At 44.6% G+C, this 20103-nt stretch overlaps 1 protein-coding gene across 2 annotated transcripts; it reads left to right on the forward strand.

Moving 5' to 3' along the window:
- Positions 1-819: 819 nt before the first annotated feature.
- LOC110300431 (chemokine-like factor) lies at positions 820-12423 on the forward strand. Of its 2 annotated transcripts, XM_021170604.1 has the most exons (4): positions 820-1044; positions 6204-6362; positions 10348-10443; positions 12099-12273. In XM_021170604.1, exons 1-4 carry the CDS (start codon positions 967-969, stop codon positions 12222-12224), a joined length of 459 nt encoding a protein of 152 aa, XP_021026263.1. In that variant the 5' UTR covers positions 820-966; the 3' UTR covers positions 12225-12273. The 2 variants fall into 2 exon arrangements, with proteins under 2 accessions (XP_021026263.1, XP_029336869.1); XM_029481009.1 differs by lacking the exons at positions 10348-10443; positions 12099-12273 and adding an exon at positions 12288-12423.
- Positions 12424-20103: the final 7680 nt, after the last annotated feature.

The raw sequence follows: 20103 nt of genomic DNA on the forward strand, positions 1-20103 counted from the left end.
TGACATATTCTCCCTGTGTCTATCATCATGAAATGCTCCAAGATGGTTTGTCCTGGCTACACTGGAGCACTTTATAAACTGTGGGACAACTAGCAGCATTGGGAGGCAAAAGTACTCTAGAGACAGGCTTGCACGTTCTGAGAACAAGGACAGACTAACAGGGTCAGGCTATATATTCTATAGTTATTGATGAGTGCCCCAGACCGTGGGGACCCTTCGAGCAGAGAAGCAGACAGATCCTTGCTTTATAGAATTTATATTTTTTATTTTAACTGATACATAATTTTATTTATTTACAAGATACCATCGGATGTTTTATTACATGTGCACATTGTGTGATATTCATATCAGATAAGTCTGTCTCTTCGGAATAATTTCTGTGCTGAAAACGGCCAAATTCCTTTCTTGTAGCCTTTCAATTTTTAAATAAAACTATACATTCTTATTATCCGTGGTCAATCAGACTAACAGAACATCAGAACTTCTCTTGCCTAAGTCTAACTTACTACCAGTGAATCAACGTTTTCCTGGGGGATAATATACTTGTAATCTGGATGGGATCTAAAAAAAAAAAAAAAAAAAATGCTGAGGAATGACTAGACAAGGTAACCAAGGGAAATCCTAAGGAGGTGGCATTTGAGATGCTCAAATTGGCGAGGAGGCTGGGCTGGCATTCTTGAGTTTTTCTCGCCTACTCCAACAGTGCTTCTCCACAGGAAAGCTCCAGCGCCGAACAACGGTGGGGACCTGGCTTGGGTTAGGCTAGACAGGTGTCAGCAAGAGTTAGGAACTTAAGAGTCAAAGAGGCGGAGCCAGTGGGCGCTAGTGCGCACGCGCGCCCGGACTTGGCTGAGCGCGGTGCCGCAGGCCCAGCCCCGGCAGTTGAGCTGGTGGCGCGAGTCCTGCAAAGAGCCATTAATCGAGAAGGCCTGAAAGAGAGGAGTGACTGTTGGGTCTGTGGGCAAGATGGAGACTCCACAGCCGGTCGTAAACCGTCGGCCCTTCTGCTGCACTCTGAAATGCTTTGTGAAGTTCCTGCGGTTGGTGAGGACCAGGGCGGGAATGCAGGGCGGTCGGTGGTCAGGAGTGCTCCGGGGTAGAGAAGACTGGGTTCGGAATCCTGGAGCAGCGTTTGCTCGGCCACCTGGTTTCCAGACGCAAGGCATTGATTGCTCTGTGGCTCAGTTCGACCGGAGAAGAACTATAGGGTAGAGTGGCTTCCTCCTTCAGATGATGTAGGGATACGCCCATGGGTCTATCCGAAAGCCCTTCACTTGTTTTACGAACTTGGTGATAACCTCTACCAGACCAAGCGCTATATAGTCTCACCACTCAAAAGTCATAAAGATTTTTTTAAGTTTTTTTTTTTTTAAGTTGGTGGTCTTTTACTGTAAGTCGGACATTGGATGTTACGGAACTTAGAGCGGATCCAACCCAGAGCGAGAGCAAAGAGGAAACTGCCCGTATTAGGGATCCAGTCCTAACAGGGGCATTGCAGTCTGTTCTGGACAGCACTTTGGAGAAAGGAGATCATTATTAAAGGGTAATTTTTTAGCTCGTTAGAGAAGTACAAACTGCCAGGGACTGGGTTCACTCAGTACCTGTAGCTCCTCCCAGAACTTCTCACCCCGCCCCTACCCTAAACCTCTCCAGCCCAGAGGCTGGGATTCATTTCCCTTCTCCCAGCTTCTCATTTCCATATAAACTGGCCTTCTCTGCAGACTCTCTTGGTCCCCCACCCCCACCCCAAACACACACCCTCCTCTCCTGTTCCTCTTGACTCTCTCCCCGTCCCCCTCTCTTCCTCTTCCTCTCTCCCCTGCCCTCTCCTCTCATGGCTCAATTCAATCTGACCACTTCCAGATACCTCTGACTGTATCCTCCTTCAGACCTACTATAAAACTTTCTCCTCAGCCATACCTAAAAGCCCTGGTTTTCACTGAACTACCATATTAAAAGGAATGTAAGAAAACTCAAAGAAAATTTAAGTCGTTCAGAAACTTTGGAGAGCTGAAATGAGATGGTTAAAAGTTCCAAGAGTAACGTTTCCACCTAACACGAAGAGTTTATTATATTGAAGGGGCAACAAATTTAAATGACCGCCAGAGAAGACAGTATTACCTTTGCCTTATAATCAAGAAGGTGACTGGCCGCCTGGAGTTTTACATTAGCTCCAGAACATTGAAAGAGATAGATAGTTGGTGGGGTGGGGAGTTTAAGTTTGATATAACTTGTTTCTTGTTCTGTTTGGGTTTTTTTGTTTTTTTGTTTTTTAAGATTTATTTATGTGAATACACTGTAGCTGTCTTCAGACACACCAGAAGGGGGCATCAGATCCCATTACAGATGGTTGTGAGCCACCATCTGGTTGCTAAAAATTGAACTCAGGACCTCTGGAAGAGCAGTCAGTGCTCTTAACCACTGAGCTGTCTCTCCAGCCCCATTTGGGTTTTAACAGGTTCGCATAGCATGTCTTTGGCTGGTCTTGAAAAACTCACAAGCATTTCATCTGTCTCTACCACCCAACCACCCAGATGCTTGCTTGCTTTATTTATTTATTTTAGATCTATTCAGTTTATGTGAGAGTGTTTTGCCTGCCTGTATTTATATGCACCACACGAGTGTTTGGTGCCTTCGAAAGTCAAAAGAGGGCATCAGATCTCCTGGCAGCAGAGTTATGGATGGTTGTAAACCACCATGGGGTGCTGGAGAACAAATCCAAGCCCTCTGCCAGAACAATATATGCTCTTAACCACTGAGTCAAATCTCCAGCCCCCGATATTACTTCTCTGCTCAGTGTGAGAGGCTGGGTAATGGCTCAGTGCCACAGCTACTGCCCTGACAGAGAACAGGTGTTCAAATTCTGGTACCCATGTTGAGTAGCTCCAAGCCAACTGTTTAACTCCAGCTCCAGGAGATGGTACGCCCTCTTCTGGCCACCATGGGTGCTGCACACCTGAGACACAAAGCTGTATTCACAATGTGACTAATGTGTTCCAACCTCTGGGCTAGTAGCTGGAAGAAAGAGCAACCAAGACAAAAGTGGACTCCTAACTCACAGAATTCTTCCATGTAGTTACCAAGACAGAAGTCCCTGAATCATAAAACTTTTATATTTAGTCACCAAAATATGTGACTCTTCAGGAGCCACCCACATTGGCTTTTGAGACAGGGTTTCTCATTGGTTTGCCAATTAGGTTAGGCTGGCTAACCAGCAAACAGTCTCCAACTCCCCAACGGTAGGATTACAGGGATAACAGGCAGAGTTAGGGTGTTCTATCATGTCCAGCTTTGGCTTTTTGTTTGTTTTTGTTTGTTATTGTTATTTTATGTGAGTATACTGTAGCTGTCTTCAGACACACCAGAAGAGGGCATCAGATCCCATTACAGATGGTTGTGAGCACTGATGGGAATTGAACTCAGGACCTCTGGAAGAGCAGTCAGTGCTCTTAACCACTGAGCCATCTCTCCAGCCCCTTGTTTTTTGTGGTTTGTTTGTTTGTTGAGACAAGGTTTCTCTGTGTAACCCTGGCTGTCCTGGAACTCACTCTGTAGATCAAGCTGGCTTCAAACTCAGAGATCTGCCTCTGCCTCCGCCTCCGCCTCTGCCTCCCAAGGTAAATGCATGCACCTCTATGCCAGGCTCAGAACAGAAGTTCTTGCCTCATAGAATGCTTCCATTTAGTCCAGGACACAAACATGAAAGCAAAGGGGTACTATATGTGATAGGATGAAGGTAGGACACAGAAGCGAGACATATAACCAGAAGAATACTTGCCAAAAGAACCTGCGGGGTAGTAGACAGTGTTTTTAGTGATTTCATACATGAAGCAAAAGTTTGTGCACATTAAACCATCAAAGGTCAGCTGTCACACACAGCATTCAACATTTTTGTGTTTTGACCAGGCACTGTGGTACTTGCCTTTAGTCCCGGTATTTGGCAATTTGGGGGCCTACACATATGAAAAAGTGTAGGTGCGACACACTGGTGTCAGAAACCCTGCAGAAGAAGCAAGTGTGTGGTGGGGGGGGAGCAGGCAGCTTTGAATGCAGTAGTCGATTAGAGAAACCTGTGAGAGCCGAGAGTAGTGCAACTGAAGAGGGAGTCAGCCCTGGATAGAGCTGGATTTGGGTGAGAGATGGTCATATTGAAAGTCAAGTGGCAAGTGGGGTCATGAAGAAAGAAATGTAAATAGAAGATACAAGGGGATAAGTGAACTCTAGCAGTCTGTGAGCCGTAAAGGCAGGACAGGGAGGACAAGCAAAGAGTGGGAAGGAGTTGTTAGGGAGGTAGAACAAGATGAGTCAGGGTGTCCTGGGTGCTAAGTGAAGAAACTTGAGGCTGTGATCAGCTGTATTAAACACCAGGGGGAACAGAAGTAAATGAGGCCTGGGAAGTGACCACTGGAATTTTCATGGAAAAATTGAGAGGCGAATTTTTGCTACAGTAGATGGTAGCTGACTTTGAGATACAAGACACATGGTGAAAGGGGGACTATATAATAGAGAAAATATAGACTTGAATTTTAAATAGATGAAGGATGTGAACAAATTTACATTTTAGCAGGTTGTGTTACCATAGTTGATGGAAAAGATACTTGCATGTCCAGTGTGTGTGTCATTGGATCAACTGGACACAGATATACACCTGTGAAATTATCACCATAATCAGGGTAATCAATACAGCCATGCCTGGCAAACTTTCTTAGGTATGGGCTGATTGCTTATATAACAGCAGTCCCATGAAATGATGCCACCTGGTGATATCAGTGCCATCTTAGTATCTGTATTTTTATGATAACTTACATGACAAAATCACTCACCGTATTTCCCAGAGTGGATCTGTTTGTTAAGTGGCACATGATTGGCACCCAAACCCCTTCTTCCTGCCTACTCTAGCCCCAGGGGTCCACTCATGTGCTCTCTGTAGCTATATTTTCTATAAAATTTAGTTCTCTTTTGTATAAATATAGCTTTTTCTGTAACTGCAGATGACCTTTTATTTCCTAGAATTTTCTATAAATAGCATGATGTATACTCATCTTGTCATCTTTCATCCATCATAATTATTTTGAGAGTCATTGATGTCATATGTCAATAGTATATCCATATTAATACTGCAAATTTTTTTGTTCCTAACATTTCATTGTGTGGATAGACTTGTTCCCCTGCCCTTTGTGCATGTATGCACTTGAGTATGCATGTGTGTGTGTGTGTGTGTGTACATGCTGTTGTATATGTATATGTATATTTTTGTGTGTGGGTGTGTACATGTATGTATGTGGTATATATATATATATGCATGTGCACATCCATGTGTTTCTGGGGATTAACAAAGGCCATCACATGTGCTAAGTTAGTGACCTCTCACACCAATCATTGAGCTGCATCCCAGCTCTGATCACGTGCTCTTTATCCATTCACTTCTGGGTGTCATTTAGGTTGTTTCCAGACTTCAGCTATCCCTTAATTCTAATGGCAATGTATTTAGTAAGAGGACTTACATGAAAATGCACACAGGTTTATTTTTTCTTCTGACAATGTTTCTATCCATCTCCTCCTCCTCTCCCAGTCCCACCCTCCCCTTTATCTTTCCCCTCACGGCAACATTCAACTGAAGTTCAATAGGAGATTGCAGATTACTAAGAGTTAAGGAATTATGAGAGAGTAGATGATGAAGAATTCTAGGCAGCCAGGATGCAGATGTTTTTGAGAAGCAGCAAGAAGCAGAAAACAAACCAACAAACAAGCAGAACAGAATAGGATTTGTCTGAGGAAGAGATGAAAGGAAAGGGTTTTGGGAGGAGTGTTTTACAGAAGACAACCTAGATGTCTTAGAGGAAGACGAAGAGATGAGCTGGCCGAGGAGGGCAGACTGAGAGAGAGAGGAGACAATTGTAGGGGACAGACCTGAGAGCACAGTGCAGTGATTAGCTGCACTTGAACAGGCCGCCTAGTCCTCTAAACCACAAGCAGGACTCAGTACTCACGTTAGCCATGCCTTTCCTGTCTACAATGTATGACAGAAATCTTATTGGTTTTAGACCTCATTTGGGGGCTAGGGATATGTGTAACTCATGATACAGCACTCAGATACCTGAGACCCTGGATCCAATCCCCAGTACCACACAGGCACCCAACCTCCCCATAGTAACTAAACCCATTGTATGATCAATGACTAAGTCCTAGTTTTCTTCTTCTAGGTGGTAACTGTGGCATCTATGATCTTTTTCATCGTGGGACAAGCCCCTGAACCATATATCGTCATCACTGGGTTTGAAGTCACCATTATTTTCTGTTTCCTAGTCTTATACACGTGTGGACTTGACAAGATAATGAGATCTTTCTTTTGGCCTTTGCTTGTAAGTAATGAACTTCAACCTTAAACCTTAACTACCTTTCCTGCCTTAGGAAGACACCTTAGTCAACTACTTGGATCTCTTAAATCTTTAAGGTGATCTCTGCTCACTGCTAATCAATCCAAGCTTGGGGAATGCTCTCAGGGATTCAGGATACCCACAGAACATAAATTCTCTTTATTGTATGTACCAGTAGGTGTTGCTGACCTTTCCGTTTGAAGAATTCTCTTAAGTATGAATGTTCTGAAGAAATTCAGATATAGAGCCATGAACCATGTTAATAAATTAGAGCATGTTTTTAACTTTTGCCCCCCACTTCTTTCTGCTTTTTTTTTCTTGTATTAAAAATAAGCCAGGCGTGGCCTTTAATCCCAGCACTGGGGAGGCAGAGGCAGGCGGATTTCTGAGTTTGAGGCCAGCCTGATCTACAAAGTGAGTTCCAGGACAGCCAGGGCTATACAGAGAAACCCTGTCTCATAAAACCAAAAAGAAAAAAGAAAAAAAAAAAAAAGATCCTTTTCTCATACAATATATCCTGATTATAGTTTCTCCTTCCTCTGCTGCTCCGAGTTCTTCTCTAACTCCCCTCCTTCTGGATTCACTTCGTTTCTGTCTCTCATTAGAAAAAGAATACACTTCTAAGAGATAACAGCCAAACATGACAAAATAAATATAATAAGTGGAAGCAAAAACTATCATATTGAAATTGGACATGACAACTCAACGGGAGGAAAAGAGTCCCGAGAGCAGGTACACTAGTCAAGAGACCCACTCACACCATCGGGGATGCTTGCCCCATCAACTGTTCCAGTGGCTACCACAGCTGTCAAACAGACAAACGGAAATTATCGGGTGAGGTCTAAGTGGCCCTTCAGCAAGAGATTACAAAGTTAGTTCTAGAAAAAACAAAACCAAAAAACAAAGCAAAGCAAAACACAGCTTAGCTTTTACCTCTTCTCTCCCAAGTCACATCCCAGAACCTCGTCTCCCCTGGTCTGCCTTGTGCGCCCCCCGACTCTCCATCCCTTCTTTGGCTAAACAGGAAGCTGCCCCCTCTTCCTCCAATGCACTTGTCGTGTCCTCTTGGATTCTGAAGTGCTTATACCCAACCTGCTAACTAAGGAGAGAAGACTTCAGAGCTGTTCTCAAACCAGAAGCATGCTTTTAACTGGAACCTTCTGGAACCATCATTGGAAGCAAGTGATGAGCATTTCGGGCTGGAGGTGTGTAATTCAGTTGGAAGAATGCTTGCCACACATGAATACATCCCTCGATTTGATCCCTTGAATAGCATAAGCCAACCATGCGAGCACACACCTATCCTCAGCATCTCAGGAGGTGGAGGCAGGAAGATCAGAAGTTGAAGGTCATTCTTGGCTACACAGAGAGATGAAGGGGAACCCTGTCTCAAAATGATAACATATTACAAGGTAAAAAGAAGGCCCAAGCTAGAAGTGGTTTAGTTTAAAGAGATCATTTAGGCTGTTGTCATAATCCAGCTGTAAAATGATAATGGTATGGACTAAGATTATAGCTATAGGCGGAGAGACAGGAGTTCTCTAATGAGGTTCCTACTACTTATGACTGGATGCAACATCTGCTTTCTGCACAACTGTCATGGATACTCTACTGGGGAGTTTTTCTACCGCCACTTGCATGTTAAACACTGAGCTACATCTCCAGCCCTCTTTTTACTGTTAATTTTGAAACAAAGTCTTTGAGCCAACTGTGTTGCCCAAATTGGCCATGAACTCACCCTGCAACCCAGGCTGGCCTTCAACTTTCACTCATCCTGCCTCAGCTTCCCCAGGGTAAATACCGACCTTGGAGGAGTGTTTACCCACCTACTGAGGGAGGAGAATAGGCTAAAGAGCCCGGTGGCATCTTCAAGTGAAAATGTTGACAACATCACCAGCTTTGGTGGAGAACAAGAGCTGAGATGCTGGTACTGAGCTCAGAAAGAATGTAGGAAGTGAAGAGAACCGGCCAAGAAAGGCAGGGAAGGAACCAAGGAGCCCAAGTGTCACCGACTGAAACAATACAGGAATAGTGAAAATTGTCACATAGACAAAAAGAAAAGTACTAAAATATGTAAACCTCACCCCCATCCCTGGCTGTAATCATAGAAAGGCCCTAGTAGGCTCTCTTCAGAGTGGCTTGCCATGACTAGCAAGTACTAGGAAGACTGTGAGTCCAGGCATGAAGGGAAGACAACTTATAACCAAGAGGCCACCACTGCTCTAATTTCCTATTTCCTATGGGAATTCTACAGATGGAGGTAGCAATACTGGAGCCTCTGCCCAGTAAGCAGGAGAGTGATCAGGCGCTCTCGCTAGCATTGAAGGGCTTTGAGGTTCAAAATGACTATGACATCTCCACTTTCATGGCATTAAAGTTGCTTCCTGCTGCATAGCATATTTGGAATTTGGGGATTTCTTTATATTTTTGTTTTCTGACAGGGTCTCTCTAGCCCTGGCTGTCCTAGAACTCACTATGTAGACCAGGATACCCTGGACCTCCCAGAGATCTGTGTGCCTCTGCCTCCTGAGTGCCAAAGTTAAAGAGTATCCCACCATGCCTGGAGGCATTTTTAGTTTTCCATGTAAAGACAGTGTTTCAAGCTGGGTGTGCAGACTCACACCTACTACCTCAGCATGCAGGAGACTGAAGCAGGGGGCCTTGGGGCTGGGGATCCATTTGAGCTACAGGATGAGTACCAGACCAGCCTGGGCTACAGCCTGAAACCCTGGCTCAAAACCCAAAAAGAAACAAGCACGCTCTTCTAAACTTCCTGTGGTGAGCATAGGTATTCAGACATAAAGCATATCATATCCTCCCCCTCCCCAGCCCCGAGGTTCTATGCACTCCCTAGAATCGTACTTTTGTACCAAGCCAGTTACAGCCTAACTTGTAGCTATTGCGGCTGCTGGCTAGGGTGGGGCTTGCTGCCCTGAAGCCAAGCATCCAGCCAAGGGGAGTTTACCCAAGACATCCAGTCTCATTCGCCACTGCAATATTTTTCCTTCCTTAAAGCAAGCGTCTTTCCTCTTAATTAACTACTTTTCTTTTGGAATCTACTATGTCTTCATTACTTCCTCCCTGCCTGCTTATTGAAAGCCTCCATAGACCATTGCATGTTGAGGACAATTTAATTTCGGGCAATCCACATCAAGCAAGAAATGTAACTTGCTCTTGTCAAAATGCTTCATTTTGGAGAAATGATTAGAAGAAATAACAATTGGCAAGCTACTGCATGACAAATGTAGAGAAGGCTTATCCTGGAAATGATCAGTTTAAATGTGTGCTATTTTCAGTTGAGGGTGAGACATAGGATTTGTTTTCTGTTTGTTTGTTTGTGTGTTTGTTTTAAAATGGGGTCTCACTTTGTGGCACTAGCTGACCTGGGACGCCAAGTAGATCAGGCTGACATCAAATTTCTGTGTGCTGGAATTAAAGTTATGATCCACCATGCCTGGCTTCATGTTTATTAATGGCATCTTAGAAACAAATTTGACAGCAATTTTTTTATCATATTTCCTATTAAAAAAATAAGCATTCCACCTTCCTAAGGAATTCTCTATAAAACTTCTGCATAATTATCTATCTTTCCTAACCAGAGGATTTCTCCCTCTAGCTGTATCTATGTTAAGTGAAACATATGTATAAATGCTTAAATAATTAAAGTCATGTTTTCTAAGAGGCCCTCGAGGTAGATCGTAGAGCAATTACAGGAATTATTTTACTGTAATATTTTACTTTCCTAAAAGACATTGATGTCTGCAAAATTAAATAAAACAGCTTAAAAATATTTTTAGGGAATTACTCCCAGCTTTTTATTTTTATATTTTTATTTTTCCTTTTTAAGCAGTACTTGTTGGAATTGATCCCCTACAGACCCCATGGAATTCCTTACCCAGAGCTCTGCCAGGCTCTCAGCTGTACTCGCAGTCTTTGACAGCAAGCTGACTTCTCCATTCTGTGTTCTTAGGATGTTATCAACTCAATGGTAACAGCATTATGCATGCTCATTGTGTCTGTGTTGGCTCTAATACCAGAAACCTCAACAAAGACAATCCTTGGAGGGGTAAGTAGAAGTCCTCCAGGTTTCTTCCAGCTGGATCAAAATGCAAATTAATTTGGAAATCTGACGTGATCCTGAACTGGCCTACAGTGCCTACTGGCTTTATACTTTGTGTGAGCAAATACATTCCCTGATTAGCATAAATAGACAGGGTTTCATGCTGACAGAGAGAATCTGCTAAAATCGGCTACCACTCTTAGCTCTAAAAAACCTGATGTTAAACAAGAAAGGAAGCATGATCATTTCATAGTTCTCCTTTTGAAAGGATCCATATAGCAGTGTTAGGTGAGACAGACGATTCCCATAACTCTACAGATGCAATATAACAGATTCCCTTACTGCAAGGGATATGGTAGGAAGCCTTGCAAACCAAGAGCTATTCTGAGTACTGCCTAGAGAGAAGTAAGTCAGCCTAGATCGACGAGCAAGCCCACAGTGATCTCACTCCACCTCCACCTGCTTTTCTCCTGAGGTTTGGCCATCTGCCTTTCCTAAGTTCTGATCTGGAGTGCTGACTTAGAAACATCTTCCTTCCTACTTTCTTGTTCTCCCTTAGCAAGGGCCACATAGAACTGACCTTGCTCTGCCATGNCTGTCAGAACCCTGGNCTTNAACNCATGTAGGCACTAAGCAACTTCCTGAGAGACTAGGGAAGCTTTCTAGATAGGAGGTATGCTGAAATACCAACCTCCCAAGTTGTTCTAAAGACAGTTCTGGCTNTCTACTCTTTTAAAAGATGAGCCAGTCACAGGACTCCAATTCATGTGCTTTTCTGTTCTCCCACTTACTCATATCTTAAGTGATGTCAACGTGGAGTCGTTTCCCAGAAGAGTGGCCCATGGCTATGTGGCTACTGAGCAGAGGGGATAGGGCTAATATGGTTTGAGACAAGTTCTGACTATAAAATACACACTGAATTTCAGAGATTTTATTTTCTCCCCNAAAGAACATAGAACAGCAATGATCTGTCAAGAGAGTGCAGCCAGNTCTAGAAAAGCCATTAGTGGAGTGCTGCCCAGCCCAGAGGAGAGGGGAAGCCACTTTTCTCCGGCAGGGGAACTGCAGTGCGTTTGCTCACTTTCCCTTCAGCTCAGTGTCATTTTCCTCGGGCCTGTCTCGACTCCTCTGCCCTACACGGATGTGTGCCCAGCCTTTGAAAGCTCACTCTGGAGATTCCTATCACTCCACTTCTACAAAAGTTGCATCCCAACTATGGTCCCCGGGACTTGATCTCCAGCTGCTGCCAGCACCAGCTCTTTCCCCAGACTAGTCTGGTGGTAGAAAAAGCAAGAGCTGAGTACTGGAGAGAGAAATGGGGGATGGGGGTGTGTGATAGATAAATCTGGTCAGTAGGACTTTAAAGAACTCATGTGTGCACACATCCACATATGCACACATGCATACAAGCATACAAGCCAGTGCAAATCAAGATGAAGAGGCAACTTGCACTCCACCTCAGGGGCAGTGAGTTCTGCTCACTGCAGTTGTCTTGTCCTTTACTGTGAGTGGCTATGGGGGAAAATCTCATGTCCCTTTCCACTCTCGTGTTGGATGGTAGCACAGAGAGCAAGCTCCCTACCCGGGAAGGAAAGGAATCCATTGAGCAGATGACTGAGAATTTACTTGCCAGAAACTGATGATGGTGTCTCTGTTTGCAGGTGTTTGGTTTCCTGACAGTAACATGTACTATTGCCGACTGTGCCCTTATGTGCCAGAAACTTCGGTTTCATCCACGTCACTCTTATAAGGAAAAGTCTACTGATGTCATAGGTGACAGAGGATAATTTTATACTTATTTTTTACTAGTTATTAAACTAATTCTTTATACATCCATATATTTTCTGCAGATCTCCTTTCCATGTGAGTGCCGGCTAGTTTCATGGCTAGTTTCAACTTGACCCAATCTAGAGATCTTTGGGAAAGAGGTCCCAATGAAAAGGCATCCTGAGACACAGGAATTCAGGAACCACATACCTCTACAAGGAGCCACCTCAGCAGAGGCCGTCCAGCTCCCTGGGAGGAGATAGATCCCCAGCTGAACTCAGGACCCTCGGCCACTCTCCTCCTCTTCATTGCTTTTCCTTTGTGGCTCCTCCAAGGAGAGTGTCACACCAAGAAGAAAATCTCATGAAAGAGATTTATTGGGAGGCCCATGGTGTGTAGCTGTGGATCCAGGGATAGCTGCCTGAGTGGGCAGCACAGATTGGGACGAAGGGGCAGTGCTTATATAGGATTTCTGAGGGGGCAGAGCTTCTCTGGACAGATTCAAGTCATGAGCTTGGGGTACTCAGGAATTGATAGGTTTTCTTGTTCAGAGATTGGTGGCATTTTTCACCCCCTTCCCCCTGCATCTGGCCTGAGCTGGCTTTGCTGAGATGACATCTCTGTGGAACTGCTGGGGGTGAGGGGGTAATAGAGAAGTGGTGCTGCCCCCGTGAACGGCTTTTGAGGGACAACTTTGGCTGAGGCAAGAGGGGAAATGCACCACCATGGACAGCTCCTGGGTTGGCTCCACACTGAGGAGATGAAGTAGTGCCTCATTTTAACCCCAGGCACATTTGGACATCTCTTGTGGGGTGTTTTACTGCAGTGGTCATAGACTGGGATGTGGAATGGCCTCTGCTTTCATGGATTTTGCACCATGCCCTATAGACACTACACATACCCACAAATAACCCCAGAACCCCGTTTCTCTGGGTAGGCTGGCAGCATGTGGTTGCTGGGACTTGAGTTTTCAAGCTAGGCATGGAGCCTTTTTCCCACAACAAGGACAGCAGATTGCTAGGCTAGGCAGCAGCCATCAAAAAATAGGTGCACGCAGGATAGACTGCCAGCAGCCATTGAAGCCAGTTCCCCAGCGGGCCATCACCCTGCGGCCACCCAACCAACCAGAGGCGCAGGGCCAGCCTGACATAATCAGGCTTGGAACCCACCATGAATCCTGCATCCACCAGGCTTGAGTCCAGCGGGGATGGGTCCAGGCGTGAGTCCAGACGCTCAACTTCATGACCTCAAATGTTGGATGCTTCCTCACCTTCGGATTCACAGGTGTATGTTGCCTCTGCTCCACCTCACCAGGGACCTTCAGTACCCGGGACACCAGCCAGCCAGAAACTTTCAGTACCCGGAACACTAACCAGTCAGTGACCTTGAGTAGGGACCATACCATCTAGTAAGTTCATGCAGTCTCTACACAGAGATCACATTGCCGACAAATTACAAAAAAACAAAAAAGCAACAACAACAAAAAAACCCAACACCCAACATGAGAAAGTGCCACCAACTCAAGGATTCAAGGTACTTGCAACCATCAACAGACAAGGTAGTTGATTCAGAGACTGCATCAAGCATTTTTGCTGCTCAGCCAATGGGATGTTGAAGGTCTTGAGGATGGTGAGCAGGAGCTGCCAGCTGATTGGCTGGGTGGAGGGAGGGTGGATGGCCTCAGGAGTTGAGCACAAAGTTGCTGCTTGAGCAAAGTCTCCACAGTTCCCTCTGCCACAGTGTTCCGTCCTTTCTTGTCCCCAACATATGTAGCCCTGGCTGGCCTGGAGCTCACTATATAGACGAGACTACGAGACTAGCCTCGAACTCAGAGATCTCTGCCTGCATCTGCCTCCAGAGTGCTGGGACTAAATACTGATCCACCACGCCCAATATCACACACATCAATTCTCAGTACTAAAGGGTTCCCCTGCCCTCCTCTTCCTAGGGTTTCCCCTCACAAAGGGAAGTNTGGAGACACTGAGTAAATAACAGCGTCGTAAACTAGCAAGGACAACCAGTAAGAGCTGCCACCCAGAAGAGCTAGTCAANCAATGCACAAGAGGCAAGAATCCAGGACAAAGGCAAGAGAGGCAGACATTCAAGTTAGAGTCAGAATGGGGGAGCGCACCTAAGCATCCCTGACAGTGAAAGGGCCTGCGGATGGGGGCACAAACCTTCTGGGAAGGAAAGTTTCAGGATCCAAACTGAACCCAAAATAGAGACAGTCAAAGGGAACAACGTTTAAAACAAAAGAAAAGCAAGGGGCCATAAGGTGGCTAAGTGTGGAAACCCTGCTAGGGCCACGCCCAAAGATCAGACATCAATTCCCAGAACTCACAGGGTGGAAGGAGAGAAGCATCCCCTGCCATTATCATCTGACCTCCACCTGCACCCTCTCCTGCACCTTCTCCTCCAACATAAACAAAGGGGTTTCAGTTCCTTATTTAACTCTAAAAGGATCCTATCCCTAAAGCATTTCTTAAATAGTGAATCAGACCCAGTGTTGATGTTAGGATCTGGGCTTTCAAAGCATAAGATAGCATCCTGATGACGTTCAAACCTTTCCTTTTTTTATTTTTATTTTTATTTTATAGAAGCAAGTGTTTGGGGATGATTTGCCTTTCTGAAGAATGAATCAATCCACGTGCATTTGTCAGAGAAAACTCTACCACTGAGCTAGGTCCCCCATTCCCTTCTGAGTGATTATCCCTTTTTCAAGACAGGGTTTCTCTGTATAGCCCTGGCTGTCCTGGAACTCACTTTGTAGACGAGGCTGGCCTCAAACTCAGAAATCCGCCTGCCTCTGCCTCCCTAGTGCTGGGATTAAAGGCATCCACCACTGCCCGGCCTGAGTGATTATCTTATAGTCAAACACTGATGTCAAAACTTGATCAGGTTTAGAAAAAGCAAACACAATAGAGATCTCACAGAACCAAAGCAAAGATTAATATACAGGCCTAAGATGATTAGCAAGTGCTCTGATCACAGGATGAATCCCAGAACGGAAAAAAAAAAAAGGTTACCATATTTTTTTTAAAAAATTGTCTTTATTTTTAAAACATATAACACAAAGAGGAAAACAAGGGTGCTTTCCTATTAGAGCCCCTAAATTAATCCACCACATTATGAGTAAAATATTATGAGATTAAATCAAACTATGTTTGAGAACATATGAAAAACATGAACATTTGTTTCTGATTCCCAGAAAGGAGAAAGAGGAGGCAGAGAGAGCTGGAAAATAAGCAAAGAGTTCTCACTGCCGTTCTAACACTAAACAGCTGGTCTCAGCCTCAGCAAGGTCTTTAGCTGAGGCATCACAGTGTTCTTCTTCTCATGATGAAGAGAGGGGATATCTACCAGTGAGAGAGGGCTTTTCCAGCATGACAGTCACTCCAGAACTCCTCATCATAATGGAGGAAAGAAATGAGACTACCTGAAGGGAGGCCAGATGTATTTCTTTCCACTGGCACAATCACAAATCTTCAATCCACTGGGAGATCACATACAACAAAGTAACGTAGCTGGGTGGCAAGCAAATTAATAAACTAAAAAGCTTTCCTATAGTCAACTCAAGTGTAAGAAGCCAAGTCTATGAGAGACATCTTGAATCCCAGCATTTGGGAGACGGAGGCAGACAGATCTTTGTGAGTTCAAAGCCACCCTGCGCTGCATGGTGAGCTCCAGGACAGGCAGGACATAGTGAGACCCTTTCTCTAAAGCAAAATAAAACAAGCAAAATACAAAGTAAGGAAATGATTATCTTCACGCAATGATCAATATTTAGAAAAGAAGTAAAAATAAGAACCAGTAAGAAGAAAACTTTAAAACCTTCCCTGGGGAGAAAACACACTAAAATAACAATTTAGTGTTATTGATTAAAAGTTAGATGAAATCTTAAATGAAATGCCCACAGATGTGATGTAGGAACACAACCAAGATACACATGGGTGTCATAAGCAGCCTGAAACGAAAAATGAGAACAGTGGCTCAAACAGGAGCACTAGTGAGCCGCCCTACCATTTGCAAAGCACTCTGGGAGCTGGAGAAATGGCTTAAACTGGGATCAGGCTTCAGCACAGATGGCTCACAATCCCCTTTAAGTCTACCTGAAGGGATCTCACACACACAGAGGAGGGAGGGAAGAATGAACGGAGGGACAGAGAGATTTTAAAATTAAAACTCAATGAGAGACTAGCATGGAAAGAGATACAAATACATCTGAGAATTTAGTAGATGACAAAGATGGCAATTTTTTGTCCAGTAGGTGAAATCCAAGCATCTCCCAGGGACTGACTGAGATAACTGTTTGGACAGAAAGAAAACTGGGATTATACCTTACAATTCCAGTTGAAATCAACATCTCTTTACTTCTATATTTACTGGCAGATACTAGGATTTCCTTCTACAAGTACAGACCAGTAGTAGTGATCTCTCCTCAGGAGACAGACTAGCTAGGAGTGGTGGCACTCACCTCTAATCCCAGCATGTAGGAGGCAAAGGCATGCAGATCTCTATAAGAAATCGGTTCCCTCTGAGAAGCCAGAAGACGGTCCAGGTCTCTTGGAAATGAAGTTATAGTCAACTGTGAGCCACCATATGGGTGCCGAGAACCCAACCAAGGTCCCCTGTGAGGAGGTCCAAGTGCTGTTTACCACTGAGCCAGCTCCAGTTCCACACCTCTCTTTTTCTATTTATTTTTAAAATTTTATTATGAGATGATGTGTGAGCCCATTGGATTACAGTGTCCAGTTCTGATATGAAAGCTTTTGCTTCATCTTACATTTTATTTTGTCCTGTTTGGTTGTTATATCATAGAAGTCTGTTCTTTTCTAATGAGAGACAGAAAGGGAGTGGTTGGGGGCAGGGGTGGGGGGCAGACTGCAAGCTATAAAGGAAGGGTAAACTAATAAGCAGGTGTATTATACAAAATAAAAATCTCTTTTCAATAAAAGGGAAAAAAGCAGAAGAAAGGAGGCAAAGTTAATTTATTAGCATGGTTGTAAATCTAAATTTCTTTAGAACATTTATGGTTAGCTTACAGGCAATTCTGCTAGGCTCCTTCGTGGGACCTAGCAACAGCTGATGTCATCATCTGCCTCTCCAGGTGCACCAGATGAGCCAGGTGTGCCATATGAGTCAGGCGTGAGCATGTCATGTGCAAGCCAGGGACAAGCCAGGGTCAAGTCGGGTGCAGCAGCAGCAGCTGAGGACTGCTTACTACCCTAGCTCTTCCTCCTCTTTCTGTGTTCCCAGGACATCCCAGGCAGCCTCTCTAATCCTTCCTGTCCTCTACCTCATGGCTCTGGTCACATATTTCATAACCTTGGTGCCCAAAGACTTGATAGGCTCGCCTGATACTTGTGCTCCCCACTGAGGATTTAATTCACACATGGTAGGATCCTGGGTCCCTACCTCCAGTCTGCCTGCAACAGGATCTCTTTCCTGCCACCTGACCGCTGGAGTTCTCCACACACCGACCTATGGGAGAGATTTCCCTTCTGGTCAGCAAAGGGGCTTCTTCCCTGGAGGCCTCACTCTTCTACCTGTAGCTCCCTCTCTCTCCCTCCCCTCCCTGTCTCTCTCCCTCCCCATCTCCCTCTCTAGGAAAACTTTGCACCAGGTAGACCGTGTCTGCTCGGGCATCTGCCCTGGTCTCTATTCATCCTCATGATGTGCTTGGGATAGCATACCATGACAGGGATTGCTGGCAATGGGCCAGGATGGAAACATCTCAGAGCCCATGGAAGCTCCTTGTAAAAGAGGATGATGGTGTCTGGGACCCTGAGAAGCAGGAGACACATCCCTCTAGGGGACCTGCCATCAGAAATAAGAGACTGCCTGCAGTAGGCCAGGATGGAGATATCTCAATAGCTCCAAGCAGCTCTTTGTAAAAAAAACAGTTGTTCCCATTTCTCCCAACCTTAGCCCTGGACAACAGCTGTATAGATTTCATTTGTGCGTGACTGCTTTTTAGTTGGCCTTGGTGTGCATAACTACTCTATTATATCTGACTTTCCTATTCTCTTTTCTTTCTGCTCTGGTGAATTCTGTGAGACTAGCTGTTCCTTGCTGTAATGATTCTTAAACAACTAGAAATTGAGGCATGGGGCACAGCATAGCACAGTCCTAATGGCCCAATGTATGCTATCTGCTCTCATCTTAGAAACAATGTAATAACTGTACAATGGTAGTTCCAGATTATTTGACTTGCAAAAAAAGTTTGAAGAAATCATGTTTAGAAATATTAGAAAATGAAACAGAGCCACATACTGCTAGAGTCATACAGGGTTCATTACCAGATAGTAAAGAGATTTAGTAGAATCATGATACAGCATTAGTACAAGAGACATAATCATGGGATACGGAAAAATGGAATAAGGGAACACAAACACTAGATACTTTAGTTCAGAAAGGAAAAAAAAAACCATTGAAGTTATGAAATGAGTTTTGCACAACATTTCAGAGCAGTTCCTGGTCTCCTTTAGATATGTATGGATAAGGAAGTATAAAATACATAAAATTATTTATTAGTAAAACTAAGTCAAAACATTGGGACTCTTAAAGAGAGTCATTGTGTGCAGTGTGCAGAAGCAGAAAGCTAGCAGAATTGTTGATTAAGGGTTAACTTGACTCTTTCTGGCCACCGCCTGGCAGCTTTGTCCATGTCATTTATCATTAGAGCTTCACGGAAAAAAATGCATGTAGCTGACCTTGGGGCTATGAGCTCTGAAGTATAGTAAGCCAAAAGTTAAAGTTTAAATAATGATAAGTTTGCGATTATTATTATTTTGGCCACGGGCTTGGCAATAGGGAAGCTTGGAACTTTGGGAGATAATTGTAACTCTTTATTTTCTGCAGGAAATGCTTAGTCTTTTGAATTTGATTTAGCACATGATAATACAATGTCTTTTTTTTTTTCTACCTGCTTCTGGAGGAGCAATAAAAGACTGGGGCAAGAGAAAGGTAAGAGAGTGAGTGAAGAGAGAAGGTGAGGAGATTGTGTGGAGTGTGTAGAAGAAGAAGGTGGCCCCAAGTGAGAGTGTGAGTGTGAGAAAGGGAAAGAATGAAAAGCACAACCCCAACAGAAAACCTGCCCGACCAGCAGCTGGGGTTTATTCTAGTGGGCATCAGCCCCAGGCCACCTTGGGCTCTAACTTGGCGGGCTGTCCCACAGTCCCCAGAGGACTCTCCATGGTGCAGGCTCCCTAGCACACCCAGGATCTTAGGATCATTAAATAGAGTCTGCCTCCAGAGAGGGCTTTGACCACCAGGATTCAGGTGAGAGAGCCATCTTGTATCCCGGGTCTCAGAGACCAGTCCATGCAGGAGAGCACCCGGGCCACAGAAGCAACAGAGCTTCTTGGACAGGGTCCCTTCGGGCCTTCATCCTCATCCAGGAGACAGAGCTGAGACCCAGACCTCTGGGGACCTTCCCTGCAACAGGTGAGCTTTCAAGAAGAGAGTGCTCTGACCACTGAGACTCAGGAGAGAGTTGGACTCCCAGGAGTGCTGACAGAGGCTAACAGAATCACAGGAGGAACAAGCTCCAGCCAGAGACAGCTAGAACATCTAACACCAGAGATGGCCAGATGGCGAAAGGCAAAAGAAAGAACCTTACTGACAGAAACCAAGACCACTCAGCATAATCAGAACCCAGCACTCCCACTACAGCAAGTCCTGGATACCCCAACACACCCAAAAAGCAAGACTCAGATTTAAAATCATATCTCATGATGTTGGTAGAGGATTTTAAGAAGTGCATTCAGGAAACCCACCTCAGGGACAAAGACAGACATTACCTCAGAGTAAAACAATTTTCCAAGCAAATGGACCCAAGAAACAAGATGGAGTAGCCATTCTAATATCGAATAAAATTGACTTCCAACCCAAAGTTAT

This window comes from Mus caroli, chromosome 8 (genome assembly GCF_900094665.2).
Source record: "Mus caroli chromosome 8, CAROLI_EIJ_v1.1, whole genome shotgun sequence".
In the NCBI taxonomy this organism is placed as follows: Eukaryota; Metazoa; Chordata; class Mammalia; order Rodentia; family Muridae; genus Mus; species Mus caroli.